Raw genomic sequence first — 14,453 nt, 5'->3', positions numbered from 1 at the left:
AGGATCTTAACACTTTCCACCTTCTCCACTACTGTCCCCGTCGATGTGGATAGGGGGCTGCTCCCTCTGCTGTTTCCTGAAGTCCACAATCATCTCCTTTGTTTTGTTGACGTTGAGTGTGAGGTTATTTTTTTGACACCACACTCCGAGGGCCCTCACCTCCTCCCCGTAGGCCGTCTCGCCGTTGTTGGTAATCAAGCCTACCACTGTAGTGTTGTCTGCAAACTTAATGATTGAGTTGGAGGCGTGCATGGCCATGCAGTCATGGGTGAACAGGGAGTACAGGCGAGGGCTGAGAACGCACCCTTGTGGGTCCCTAGTGTTGAGTATCAGCAGGGTGGAGATGTTGTTTCCTACCCTCACCACCTGGGGGCGGCCTGTCAGGAAGTCCAGGACCCAGTTGCAAAGGGAGGGGTTCAGACCCAGGGTCTCGAGCTTAATGACGAGTTTGGAGGGTACTATGGTGTTAAATCCTGAACTGTAGTCGGTGAACAGCATTCTTACATAGGTATTCCTCTTGTCCAGATGGGTTAAGGCAGTGTGCAATGTGGTTGCGATTGTGTCGTCTGTGGACCTATTGGGGTGGTAAGCAAATTGGAGTCGGTCTAGGGTGACATGTAGGGTGGAGGTGATATGATCCTTGACTAGTCTCTCAAAGCACTTCATGATGATGGAGGTGAGTGCTACGGGGCGATAGTCATTTAGCTCAGTTACCTTAGCTTTCTTGGGGACAGGAACAATGGTGGCCCTCTAGAAGCATGTGGGAACAGCAGACTGGAATAAGGATTGATTGAAATTGTCCGTAAACACACCCACCAGCTGGTATGCACATGCTCTGAGGACGGGGCTAGGGATGTCGTCTGGGCCGGCAGCCTTGCGAGGGTTAACACGTTTAAATGTTTTACTCACGTTGGCTGCGGTGAAGGAGAGCCCGCAGGTTTTGGTAGCGGGCTGTGTCAGTGGCACTGTATTGTCCTCAAAGCGAGCAAAAAAGTTGTTTAGTTTGTCTGGGAGCAAGACATCGTGGTCCATGACGGGGCTGGTTTTCTTTGTGTAGTCCGTGATTGACTGTAGACCCTGACACATACCTCTCGTGTCTGAGCTGTTGAATTGCGACTCTACTTTGTCTCTATAATGACGCTTAGCTTGTTTGATTGCCTTGCGCTACACTGTTTGTCTTCGGTCGTGTTTCCGATCTCCTTGCCCTGATTAAAAGCAGTGGTTCGCACTTTCAGTTTTGCGCGAATGCTGCCATCAATCAACTGTTTCTGGTTGGGGAAGATTTTGATAGTCGCTGTGGGTACAACATCACCGATGCACTTGCTAATAAACACGCTCACCGAATCAGCGTATTCATCAATGTTGCTGTCCGACGCTATGTGGAACATATTCCAGTGTACAAGATCGAAGCAATCTTGAAGCGTGGAATCGGATTGGTCGGACCAGCGTTGAACAGACCTGAGCACGGGCGGTTCCTGTTTAAGTGTCTGTCTATAGGCTGGGAGCAACAAAATGGAGTCGTGGTCAGATTTTCCGAAAGGAGGGCGGGGGAGGGCGTTATATGCATCGCTGAAGTTAGAATAACTATGATCCAGGGTTTTGTCAGACTGGGTCGCACATTTGATATGCTGATAAAATTTAGGGAGCCTTGTTTTCAGATTAGCCTTGTTAAAATCCCCAGCTACAATAAATGCAGCCTCAGGATATGTGGTTTCCAGTTTACATAGAGTCCAATGAAGCTCTTTCAGGGCCGTCGATGTGTCTGCTTGGGGGGATATACACGACTGTGATTATAATCGAAGAGAATTCTATTGGTAGGTAATGCAGTCGGCATTTGATTGTAAGGAATTCTAGGTCAGGTGAACAAAAGGACTTGAGTTCCTGTATGTTGTTATGATCACACCAAGTCTTGTTAATCATAAGGCATACAGTATGACTTAATTGAGAGATTGTGCTTTTTGACGATACTGTACAGTTAATCATCAGTACGTTTCATCATATAATGGAAATCGATACGGACTCATTATAATGACATGTTCATTGTAACTTCGTAGAATGACAATCAAAGTGTTTTAAACAAAATGCGTGCCAGGGCTCGCTGTAGGTTGTCACAAAATGCATGACTTATCAAAGAATAAAAGGTAACATCTCTCCACGTGGTATGGAAATCTTTTTTGGACAAATGTGCCATTTAAATCACTCTTCTGTCCAACAACATACATACACAGTAAGCCACTCAAATGGGTTCAGTTTATTTTGAGAAGTAGTTCCACAAAGTCACCACAGAATGGCAATCACACCGTATGTTCCACATAGAGATAGACAGTACAGGATGTCCGTGAGTACACAGGGATGCTGTAACAATAGTCCTTCCCCTCCACCCTGTCTCCCCAATCCATTAATGTCATTAAAGGAAGACAATGTCAATATCTATGACAATAAAGGTTTTAAAGCAACGGCAGAACTGAGAAAAGCATAAAATTGAGCAAGTTACCCTGAATAATCCCTTATTTTTTTCTTACAAACAGTAAATTACAAACCAACGAGTACACAGCAGCGATGATAGCTGTAACAGATTTGATTGATGATACCATGTCAAAGATATCAACCAGAAAGAAATTGGCATTGATCAATGTTAGTTACAATGTTAGTTACATATGCATATATATGACAATCGTTACACGTGCATTTCTTTATTAAAATGTTAAGATGCATACGTTTTTTTTTTTGTTGTCACATGATGAACAAAGTCAAGTTCGCTAGACCGACAACATATCAAAATAAAAGGCAGAGATAGAGAGAATCTGAGTGAAAATAAACCACCAGATCACCTGAACAAGAGAAGAAACATCTCCCGTTGTTACATCAGAACTTCAAGCCTGGCTTCCCATGATGAGGAATATCCCAGAGAGGGAAGTACATACATACTAAGTAACTTGTGGAATAGACACCGGCTGGAATGCGGTTTAACCAATCATCTTTCAGGAGTAGACCCACCCGTTGTATACATATGCAGTATTACATACATAAAAAACCTTGAATGCATCTTTGACAACATATCACATAGTGACATCGGAGATGTTTATCATTTGATTATTCATTTCACTGTTGTTGCTGTGCGTGGAGAGGCTTCCTGTGTCGTCATTGGTGTGCATAGAGAAGAACAGATTCCGCCCTCTCCACTCCACCGCCATCTTTGTCGAGGTCAATCAACGTACGATCTTGGTGACCGTGAAAGACTTAGACGAGCTCAACTTCTCACTCATCGTTTCAGAGTTCAGTCCCTAGCTTTGACGATCCATGATCCATGTCACAGTCCCTCTATATTTGACCCCTAGCCATGCTGAATCATCGTTGTTTTTTTGTTATCCATGGTGACGCCTTCATTCAAACCTTTGTCCAAGTACAGAATAACGAACACAGAGATCCCAGACAACGGTTAGAAAGTAAGAAAAAGTCCAGGAGACTGTTGACTGACTGAGATGTCTAATTCACACTACTGGGCCAACCCAAACCATACTGTGCTGGCCAGGATATTTTATTTTCACATTGTCCTTTTTTCATTCCAGCAAATACAGTAGATGAGTAACCAGGCCAGTGTGACACAGCTTGGCTTGACTTGGCTGTGTTTGTCTCAGTAGTGTGAAAAGGGTAATAGTGTGCTTTAGTGGGCCAACGTTGGAACTATAAGGTGTCCAAACTGTAGCCAGGGGCCACAGGGTTGGGCCTCTGTCCTTAATGTGGTTAACCCCTCGAGGTCTGTCTCTGGTAAAGGAATCCATGGTGAGAAGTCACTGTCTACTTTATGCCAGTGTTTTTTGTTGTTGCGAGGGATGGTGGGGGAGTGAGGTGTCCATGAGTGTGTTTAGATTCAATGCATGAACACACACAGAAATGTACACAATGCACACACGCTTGCAAGCATGCACACACACACACGTCTTGTCAGTATCCTTTGATCCTGCATGCAGAACAGTCCATGATTGTCCACACAGTCCAGTGGTAGAGCTTCAGGGAGGGATTGTTGCCATGCTGAGTATAATTCATCACAGCCAATCTCTCTTTCCTCCAGGGAAATCTCTGCTGTCCATCCCTGCAAGTCTGGCATCCCATGGTAGTCTTTTAAGCTCTATGGGCAGTTCTCTGTCATGAAAACAGCCTGGGTAGTCTCTCTCTCAAAGTTCCCTAAACAGACCCTAACTCCTAGACCTAAACACTGCTTCATATGCTCGACTTAGACATGAATAGATGAGTAAATTGATAAAATCTCAGGTTTTTTCCATATTTCTCACACTAATAGTTTTTTTCATCTCCATGATGGAACATTTGAATGTTATGAAATGAAATGAAATTGAAAAAATTCTGCCATTTATAAATAAAATCTTAGTGTAAGGGCACCACGAAAAGAAGGAGGAAACTCTACGTCCTCGAGAGCTACTGGGATGTGAATGCCTTTGTTCCAGCACGAACACGCCCGATGACACTTATTGTCGTCCAGACTGCATTAGGCTGGAGCTGGAGCAAAAGCCTGCACAACCAGTAGTTGGTATTTGATAACCCCTGATAACCCCTCTTTAGAGTAGGGGCTATAGTTTGTTTGAGACTGTGCCGCGGAAATCTCTCTGTGTAGCTTTCAAGTCACTCAAAGTCAAAGGTCAAAGGGCACAGAGCAGGGTTTAGAAAATAATCCAGACGGATGGTTATCTTGTGTGACTGTCACCAAGGAAAAGTGACTCACTGGACTGCCAGCCATACTGTTGCACATGTGACAGGACATCAGTTTGCTAGACCAGGGAGACATCCAGGGAACATAGGAGTGAGTGTCGTACTGTAGGAGTGAGTCTTGTCTCTTTTTTTCAGTCTTTCTTCACAGCTCCATGCTTTGGGGTTCATGGATGGAGACATTTGGAGGCACGCTTACAGACAAACACACAAAAACACACGTGCACACACATATTTGTATGCAAAACGTATGCACACACAAACACTCGCTCACACACAAAGACACATACACACAGGAGGATAAGGGGAGATACAGACACCCACTGTCATCACCTACAGACATCGGACAAGTACACAGAGACAGACCGTCAGATGGATCCTTTTGTGCTTTAACGTCATGGTGTGCCAGTTTGCATCAGAGCGACATCCACCATAATAAAAATCTATAGCAGGTGACTTACCCAACTTGTCCTCATCATTTGGGTACTTTGTATAGTAAATCAGGGATGCAGAGGAGGGTAAACACATGCTAACGCTGTTAACGCACTTTGGTGAATACTGTTTTCACACCTATTACGCTAAATTAGCGCTGTTAGCACTATTCGGGCTGTTAGTACTGTTAGCGCTGTTGGGCGTGGTACCATTGTTAGTACTGTTAGCACTGGTACCATTGTTAGTACTGTTAGCATTATTAGCGAAGTTTGTTTTGTTAGCTTAGTTAATGTTCGAACTGAGTCGCGGGTAACTGCATATGTGGAGTGTGTCTGAAAGTGGACGTGGCGAAAGAAGTGGGTTGATCAACACAAGTGGGTATATGGAAAGCGAATCATTAAATTGGGCAGATTTGTTGGTGCTAAAGACCGTTTTGCGTGGCTGACTGGGCTGCACGAGGAGTGTATAAGCCAGTGCAAATGACTAATGTGCCGTTGTCGTTGTATCAAAGTGTCTGCCAACCTGAGGTGCTTCCCACTGGGCAGCATTGTTGCTAGCAGTAGCTAAAGTGGCAATTTTTTGCCCTCCCATTATTTTATTTCAAGTGGGATAGCAACCTACACAATAAATAACTAATATTGATAACTATCTAGATGTCACCTTGATACAACCTACTCAATAGGGACGGCATGAACGGCAACAACACCGGGTCTGTCGCTTCCGCTTGCTAAGCACTTTTGTCCCGCAACGGCGTGGGAAGTAGCTACCTAGTGTAGCCAGGGTGACAGTCACATCATTAGTACTTTTAATAAAAAATTTGTCAGTTTTATTCACTGAAAATATACAATTATTTGTAGCAGTGAAATACAATTTGCGCTCATCTTCTGGCTTCAAAACTGAAGTCCAAACACTAGCGGTATGGTAGTTGCATGGTAAGAAACTAAAAACAACACCGCTCAGTCAAAACCGTCTAACCAATAAGAGAGAGCTGATGTTACACCCATCGCTGTTGATCCACCCACTTTATTCGCCGCAGCCACTTTCAGAGACACACCAAGTATGCAGTTTCCCATACTTCCTAGAACTGTTATAGCAGTTAGCATTAGCGTTGCTAGACGCCAGTCATCTCAACCGGACGCACCTTTTCAACTGCATCCGAGTAGAATCGACCTGGTGACTACAACGTTCGTAACAAGACCTTGTTTGGCAAAGGGCCCAAAGGTGCTTACAGACTGTTCCAGTATTGTAGTTACAGTGCAGGTAAGAGATTCTACACTATTAATGTGTACATCTGAATGACTGAAATGCAAGTGACTTCACAATATTGAGGGCTAAGGTCAAATTTGTTCGCACCTTCACATTAAACATTTCAACGAGGGACATTTTCACAAATGTACTTACTTAGAAAAAAGCTACATTGGGATAATTACCTACTATTGTGATTTTGTATTATAATTAATATTATTATTATATCATCATTATCCGTATCATTATTGCATGTTTTATCACTTATTACTTTATTACATTATTATTGATTTATTTCTTCACCATTCATTGATTATCATTTAATAATTGCGATAAAGTGTGTGTGTATTTCAGTCACTGCGGGGGGGCCTCCGGAGGGGCTCCTTGCTGCGTGAGGGTGTGCCAGTACTCAACTTTCTTGCCGATGTGTTTGAGACACTCAAACCAATGTTTCAGCCTCACTCCCTTGGCATTTATGCCCAGTTCAACTCCGCCTGTGAGAGAGGGAGGGAGAAGGTGGAAGGGAGAGAGAGACAGACAGAGAGAGAGAGAGATACAAAAAAAAGAGAAACAAAGGGAGAGGAAGAAGGAGAGAAGAGAAAGGAAATCTTTAACCTTAAGTCAAGTAGGTGAGTCATCAAGAAAAACATATATTTTACATGAACAACCTAGCGACAGACAGACAGACAGACAGACAGACATTCAGACAGACAGACATTCAGACAGACCCAAAGAGAATCACACAGAGAGACACGGGAGACACACAGAGAGAGAGAACAGCAAGAGAAAGGAGAGAGAGAAAGACAGTCATCACTGGGGGGGGGGGGGGGGGGTCATCAGACAGGTTTTCCTGGCTGTGATTGCATAGTTGATGGAGCGTGAATTTTATAACACAGTATTTAACAGACGCGGGCTTTCACAACGACTCAAACACGCTCAATAGCTCATGTGTGGCCCCACTAAGCCTTGGTATTAAACTCAGATACAGTGAGAGGTATGGGGCAGGTTAATACTGTTCTCTTACATAACTCACACTTCCTCGGAACCAGACATACACACATCAACACACAGTCCTCACAAGTACAGTACACACAAACACACACAGATCCCACTGGGCACAGACGTTAATTCAACATCTATTCCACGTTGGTTCAACGTAATTTCATTGAAATAATGTGAAAACGACGTTGATTCAACCAGCGTGTGCCCAGCAGGATGTGTGTAATTGTATGTGCGCAAACACACCTCGCGCCCAAGTTTCAGAGAGCAAGTGTGTTTGGATAGTCGTCTCACGTACCTTCCTAATGACCCCTTCTCATTCTTGCCACCAACGAACACAGACACACACACACAGTGGTACACACACCTGACCTGTTTGCCCAGTTTGTCTAGGTCCCCATAATGACCTTCTATACCATACTTCATGAGCCCGGAGGGGTGTGGGTAACAAATGGCGGGCGATTGTGTGACCCAGCGTGATGGATGAGGGAGGACCTGTAGGGGGCCGTTCCACTCCCTTTCTCTTTTCCTCCTCTTCTCCTCCTTCCTCCACACCTCTGTCTTTGTGCAAAATGAGAGGTCCAATCCACCCATCAATTGCTCTTACAAATCAGGGTGGACAATGCTACTCTCTCTCCGTCTCTCCTCCTCTCTCTCTGCCTTCCATAATTACTCTATTTCTTTGACATTTTTCTGTCCCTGGCTTCTCATCTTCTACCTCTATCATTCTTCCTGGCCTTTACAGAGAGTATTTGACAGCACATTTGCTTCTCCCTCTGCTCTATCTGTCTTTTTTCCTCTCGGTCACTCCCCCCTTTCTCTTCCCCATCTTCCTCCCGTCTCACTCTGTCTCTCCCAGTATCACAGTCATTTTCCACAGTGCTAACAGATCTAGGCCATCGTGTATGTTGGCCATTACACCATAACGATAACAGTCATGGGAGAGGTTAGCCAGAGCAGTGTGTTAGAGCGATGGCCTTTTTCCCCTTCTCTTCTGGCGCGGGTAATAACTCACCAACGTTATGTCCCCAGCTTGAGAGAAAGAGAAAGAGAGAGAGAGAGAGAGAGAGAGAGAGAGAGAGATTGAAGGAGAGTGAGTGGGTGTCTGTGTGAAAGAGAGAGTGGGCTTGAGATAAATAAAAGGGTGAGTTGGAGAAAGAGAGAGAGAGAGCAAGGGAGAGAGAGCGAGGGCACTAGGGAGGCAGTCGGAAAGAGAGAGAGACTCAGCCTGTTACAGGGAACCTCCAGATTGGAGTAAAACACATTGATCTCAAGGCCTTCCAGCTCCCTGGGAGACAATCCATTCTGCCCCAGCTGCCTCCCCACCGGTTCTCCCTGTGATATACGGTACACGTCGGGCCGTGTCAGAGCTGTTTAGTGCCTCACAAAGCAGTGTGAATCTCACGTGTCACCCCGTTGAGGGATTGAGGACAACTTTCTGTCGCTCTCGTTTTCATTTCCCAATGCTCTTGCTTCTTCACATACGGCCCCCGCAGTCCTTTCCTTCTTTTCTGCTCATTTTCATTTCATCCCCCTTTTCAGTTCTTCCATCCTTTCACTATTTATTCTCCTCCTTTCACTCATTCCCTCTCTTTTACCTATGACGTCATCGCTCCCTCTAGTTTACCTATGACGTCATCGCTCCCTCCCTCTCTTTTATCTATGACGCCTTCGCTCCCTCCCTCTCTTTTACCTATGACGTCTTCGCTCCCTCCCTCTCTTTTACCTATGACGTCATCGCTCCCTCCCTCTCTTTTACCTATGACGTCTTCGCTCCCTCCCTCTCTTTTACCTATGACGTCATCGCTCCCTCCCTCTCTTTTACCTATGATGTCATCGCTCCCTCCCTCTCTTTTACCTATGACGTCATCGCACCCTCCTTCTCTTTTACCTATGATGTCATCACACCCTCCCTCTCTTTTACCTATGATGTCATCGCTCCCTCCCTCTCTTTTACCTATGACGTCTTCGCTCCCTCCCTCTCTTTTACCTATGACGTCATCGCTCCCTCCCTCTCTTTTACCTATGATGTCATCACTCCCTCCCTCTCTTTTACCTATGACGTCATCGCACCCTCCTTCTCTTTTACCTATGATGTCATCACACCCTCCCTCTCTTTTACCTATGATGTCATCACACCCTCCCTCTCTTTTACCTATGATGTCATCGCTCCCTCCCTCTCTTTTACCTATGACGTCATCGCTCCCTCCCTCTCTTTTACCTATTATGTCTTCGCTCCCTCCCTCTCTTTTACCTATGATGTCTTCGCTCCCTCCCTCTCTTTTACCTATGACGTCATCACACCCTCCCTCTCTTTTACCTATGATGTCATCGCTCCCTCCCTCTCTTTTACCTATGACGTCATCGCTCCCTCCCTCTCTTTTACCTATGATGTCTTCGCTCCCTCCCTCTCTTTTACTTATGATGTCTTCGCTCCCTCCCTCTCTTTTACCTATGACGTCATCGCTCCCTCTAGTTTACCTATGACGTCATCGCTCCCTCCCTCTCTTTTACCTATGATGTCATCGCTACCTCCCTCTCTTTTACCTATGAAGTCATCGCTCCCTCCCTCTCTTTTATCTATGACGCCTTCGCTCCCTCCCTCTCTTTTACCTATGACGTCTTCGCTCACACCCTCTCTTTTACCTATGACGTCATCGCTCCCTCCCTCTCTTTTACCTATGACGTCTTCGCTCCCTCCCTCTCTTTTACCTATGACGTCATCGCTCCCTCCCTCTCTTTTACCTATGATGTCATCGCTCCCTCCCTCTCTTTTACCTATGACGTCTTCGCTCCCTCCCTCTCATTTACCTATGACGTCATCGCTCCCTCCCTCTCTTTTACCTATGACGTCTTCGCTCCCTCCCTCTCTTTTACCTATGACGTCATCGCTCCCTCCCTCTCTTTTACCTATGACGTCTTTGCTCCCTCCCTCTCTTTTACCTATGACGTCATCGCTCCCTCCCTCTCTTTTACCTATGATGTCATCGCTCCCTCCCTCTCTTTTACCTATGACGTCATCGCACCCTCCTTCTCTTTTACCTATGATGTCATCACACCCTCCCTCTCTTTTACCTATGATGTCATCGCTCCCTCCCTCTCTTTTACCTATGACGTCTTCGCTCCCTCCCTCTCTTTTACCTATGATGTCATCGCTCCCTCCCTCTCTTTTACCTATGATGTCATCACTCACTCCCTCTCTTTTACCTATGACGTCATCGCACCCTCCCTCTCTTTTACCTATGATGTCATCACACCCTCCCTCTCTTTTACCTATGATGTCATCGCTCCCTCCCTCTCTTTTACCTATGATGTCATCGCTCCCTCCCTCTCTTTTACCTATGATGTCTTCGCTCCCTCCCTCTCTTTTACCTATGATGTCTTCGCTCCCTCCCTCTCTTTTACCTATGACGTCATCACCCCCTCCCTCTCTTTTACCTATGATGTCATCGCTCCCTCCCTCTCTTTTACCTATGACGTCATCGCTCCCTCCCTCTCTTTTACCTATGATGTCTTCGCTCCCTCCCTCTCTTTTACTTATGATGTCTTCGCTCCCTCCCTCTCTTTTACCTATGACGTCATCGCTCCCTCTAGTTTACCTATGACGTCATCGCTCCCTCCCTCTCTTTTACCTATGATGTCATCGCTACCTCCCTCTCTTTTACCTATGAAGTCATCGCTCCCTCCCTCTCTTTTATCTATGACGCCTTCGCTCCCTCCCTCTCTTTTACCTATGACGTCATCGCTCCCTCCCTCTCTTTTACCTATGACGTCTTCGCTCCCTCCCTCTCTTTTACCTATGACGTCATCGCTCCCTCCCTCTCTTTTACCTATGATGTCATCGCTCCCTCCCTCTCTTTTACCTATGACGTCTTCGCTCCCTCCCTCTCATTTACCTATGACGTCATCGCTCCCTCCCTCTCTTTTACCTATGACGTCTTCGCTCCCTCCCTCTCTTTTACCTATGACGTCATCGCTCCCTCCCTCTCTTTTACCTATGATGTCATTGCTCATCACACTGCGGCCCGCGTTGCTTTCCTCTTCGCACCCACAAATTCTATTACATTATTTATTTATATATATATATATTATATTTCTCTCTCGCTAACTCTCCTCCTTTCCCGTACTCCCCCTTTCTCTTACCTATGAAGTCGTTGCTCATCCCCAGATCGTAGTCCCATACGGAGATCTCCAGGGTTTTCTTCGCCAGCTGGTCGTGCGGAACTTCATACACAAACTCCTGTAATGTACAGAGGTAGAGAGAGAGAGAAAGGTATTCATGTACTCACACTTAGCAGAATTTTATTCAGATTATGTTTAACATTGAATGTGAAACATGCATTGACTTAAATTCACGTTGATGGTATGGTAGGTAGTTATGCAGTATTGAAGGAGATGGAAAATGTATTCAAATGATGGTACTGGAATCAAATTATGGATTTAAATGCATGGGACAATATTCTAACACAAATGCATGAGAATGGGTAAGCTATAGCTCTCCATCACTTCCAAGGGCATAGAATTCAACTTCAACAAACAACATTAATATGATATATTATATATCTTGCTCATCTGGTTGCTAAATGTGAGTCAGAGAAATGGGTTGCCAGGTACAGATGTAGGATCTTAATTTGATCACACTTTTGTTTGCTGAGGATTTTCCTGCAAACTTGTAGTGTATTTGAGTTTTAAAAATGCTTCTAAAGTTTGTGATTTCCACTTTTGAATGAACAAAATGAACAAACGAACAATGTATCAACCCATACAAAAATGTTCAAGAATTATAATCCACCAAATAATTCACGTTTATTGTTGCTAAGGATTATTTTCCTGCAGTAGCAAACGGCTCAAATTAAGAACCTACATCTTTATGTGCTTATGGGAAGAATGATAGATATTGCTTCACTGGAAGTTTGCCAGGTATTGGTTTTATGTATTAGGGAGAGTGATTTGTAGTGCTCGGAGCGGGTGGAAGTACCTCATTAAACTCGGGATTGAGCGTTTTCTTCTTCACTGTGGTTTTGTACTTGGACTTTTTCCCCATATCAGGCTGCAGCACACTGGGAGAGAGAGGGGGAGAAAAGAGCGAGGGAGATATAGAGAGAAAGGGAAGGAGGGGGTGAGAGTGTGAAAGAGAAGGAGGCATAGCGAGGGAGTTAGAGGGCAAGGGAGAGCACAGAGGAGAAAGAGAGCAAGCAAAAGCGAGATTGAGAGGGAGAGGGAGAGAGAGATATGAAGGGAGAGCAGGAGGATGAGGAAAATATGGAATCTTAATTAGACAGTTGACACAGCATGACGACTGAAAATGCAGCTTGTCCCCTATATTTCTGACACAGGTCTTTTATTGTTTCTGAAACATCAAAGCAAATTATCTTCCATTTAGTCTTCCGCCCCAGCATGACATTAAACCCCACCGGAACGAGGGAGGAAAATGGAACAAAGAGAGACAGTGAGAGAAAGAAAAGAGAAAAAAATTCAGAGCTTAAAACTTTTATTTCCTTTTTTGGGGAGAGGGCGAGAGAAATCGGTGATGAGAGAGTCAGAGACTCAAAAGCTCAAGCCAAGAGGGGGACAGACGGCTTCCTAGAAGGCCATTGTTTTTTATTGGAGAAGTCATCAGCATAAATTCAAGCAGCGAAGTCATGATGTTCTAGCGGGGGAGAGATATCTCACTCTCCAACGCCACCCACCTTCAGCCCAACGTCAATAACACGTACTCAATGACAAGCCAACAGATGTGCTGCTAGGGTTGGGGTTTGTTCACATCAACAAGACAGGCGGGAGGGAGAGAGGGATGAGAGAGAGAAAGAGGTCGTAGGAGAGAGTTCTCAACCAACCCAGTGAAAGAAATAAACTAATTGGATTTGTTGGAAAAGAGGGAGAGAGGGTGCTTTATTGAAAGAAAGATAGAGAAAGATGGAAGAGGACTGGCCACCCCCCGGAGCCTGGTTCCTCTCTAGGTTTCCTCCTCTAGGTTCCTGCTTTTTGTGGTGAGTTTTTCCTAGCCACTGTGCTTCTACATCTGCATTGCTTGCTCTTTGGGTTTGTCGGCTGAGTATCTGTACAAGCACTTTGTGACAACTTTTGATGTAAAAAGGACTTCATAAAACAAATTGGAATTTGATTGATTGAGATAGAGAAAGAGAGTCCTCAACCAACGCAGTGAAAGAGAGAAAGAAATTGGGTTCGAGAAAATACAAGCTAGGAGAAAAATGAAGGCAGAGAGGGATGGAGGGAGAGAGACGGAAGAGTGAAAAAACGAGAAAAACAGCCGATTTCACACAGAGACAGAGGATAGAAAAACAGAGTGACAGGTGGAAAGCGGGGAGAGGGGAGAGCGAGGAGAGAAAGGAGCAAAACAAACCGCCCCGTTTCGAGACTCACACATCCACACAGCACAGGCCGAGATGACAGTTTGCTCACTCAGCACCAGAGGGACGGGCGGCATCCCAAATAGCACCCTATTCCCTACATAGTGTACTACCTTTGAACGGAACCCTATGGGCCATGGTGCACTATACAGGGAATAGGCTGCCATTTGGCATGTAGAGAAACTGAAACCCTCGTTTCCAATATATAATGTCTCTTCATGGTCTCTGGTTTGAAGCGATTACTAAACACTCTAATATCTTAGTTCATTTGTATTAACGGAGAAAGGGAAATAGAGGAAAGGCAAGTAGGCAACACACCAGCACTACTGAAGAGGTTCACATTGGTCTTTAAAATGTTGATGGAACGTTGCTCTAACATTTCTGTTTATCTGTATCCGAGGAGAGAGGGAAATAGAGGAAAGGGAGGCAACCCACCTAGAGCAACTGACCCAGAGGTCAATATTGATCTTCAAGGCAGTGATGGAATAGCCTCTTGGTCGCTCGAAACAGGGTTGAGGGGGTTGTGCGGGTGATTGTGATTTTGATACATGCTTAAGTGAATTGTAAAGGCCAGTAGTAGGCGGCTCAAACCATAGGAGCCAATCGTATGTCGGAAAGATAGGAAAAAAAGGCCCCCTGGACATTTGTAATGAGAAGTTAATCAGCACAGAATTAAGTGCAACA

At 45.1% G+C, this 14,453-nt stretch overlaps 1 protein-coding gene across 1 annotated transcript in view; it reads right to left on the bottom strand.

The window, feature by feature from the left end:
* Window positions 1-2,231: 2,231 nt before the first annotated feature.
* LOC110533157 (double C2-like domain-containing protein beta) overlaps window positions 2,232-14,453 on the bottom strand; it is a 52,650-nt gene continuing 40,428 nt past the window's right edge. Inside the window, exons 9-11 of the mRNA XM_036933461.1 lie at window positions 12,377-12,458; window positions 11,542-11,638; window positions 2,232-6,893 (exon numbers count right to left, since the gene is read on the bottom strand). Coding sequence (XP_036789356.1) covers window positions 6,754-6,893; window positions 11,542-11,638; window positions 12,377-12,458 — 319 coding nt within the window. The 3' untranslated portion in view covers window positions 2,232-6,753. The remainder of the gene's footprint in view (window positions 6,894-11,541; window positions 11,639-12,376; window positions 12,459-14,453) is intronic.

Source organism: Oncorhynchus mykiss, chromosome 10 (genome assembly GCF_013265735.2).
Source record: "Oncorhynchus mykiss isolate Arlee chromosome 10, USDA_OmykA_1.1, whole genome shotgun sequence".
In the NCBI taxonomy this organism is placed as follows: Eukaryota; Metazoa; Chordata; class Actinopteri; order Salmoniformes; family Salmonidae; genus Oncorhynchus; species Oncorhynchus mykiss.
The sequence above is the reverse complement of the archived record's forward strand: the minus strand, read 5'-3'. Positions and strand labels throughout refer to the sequence as shown.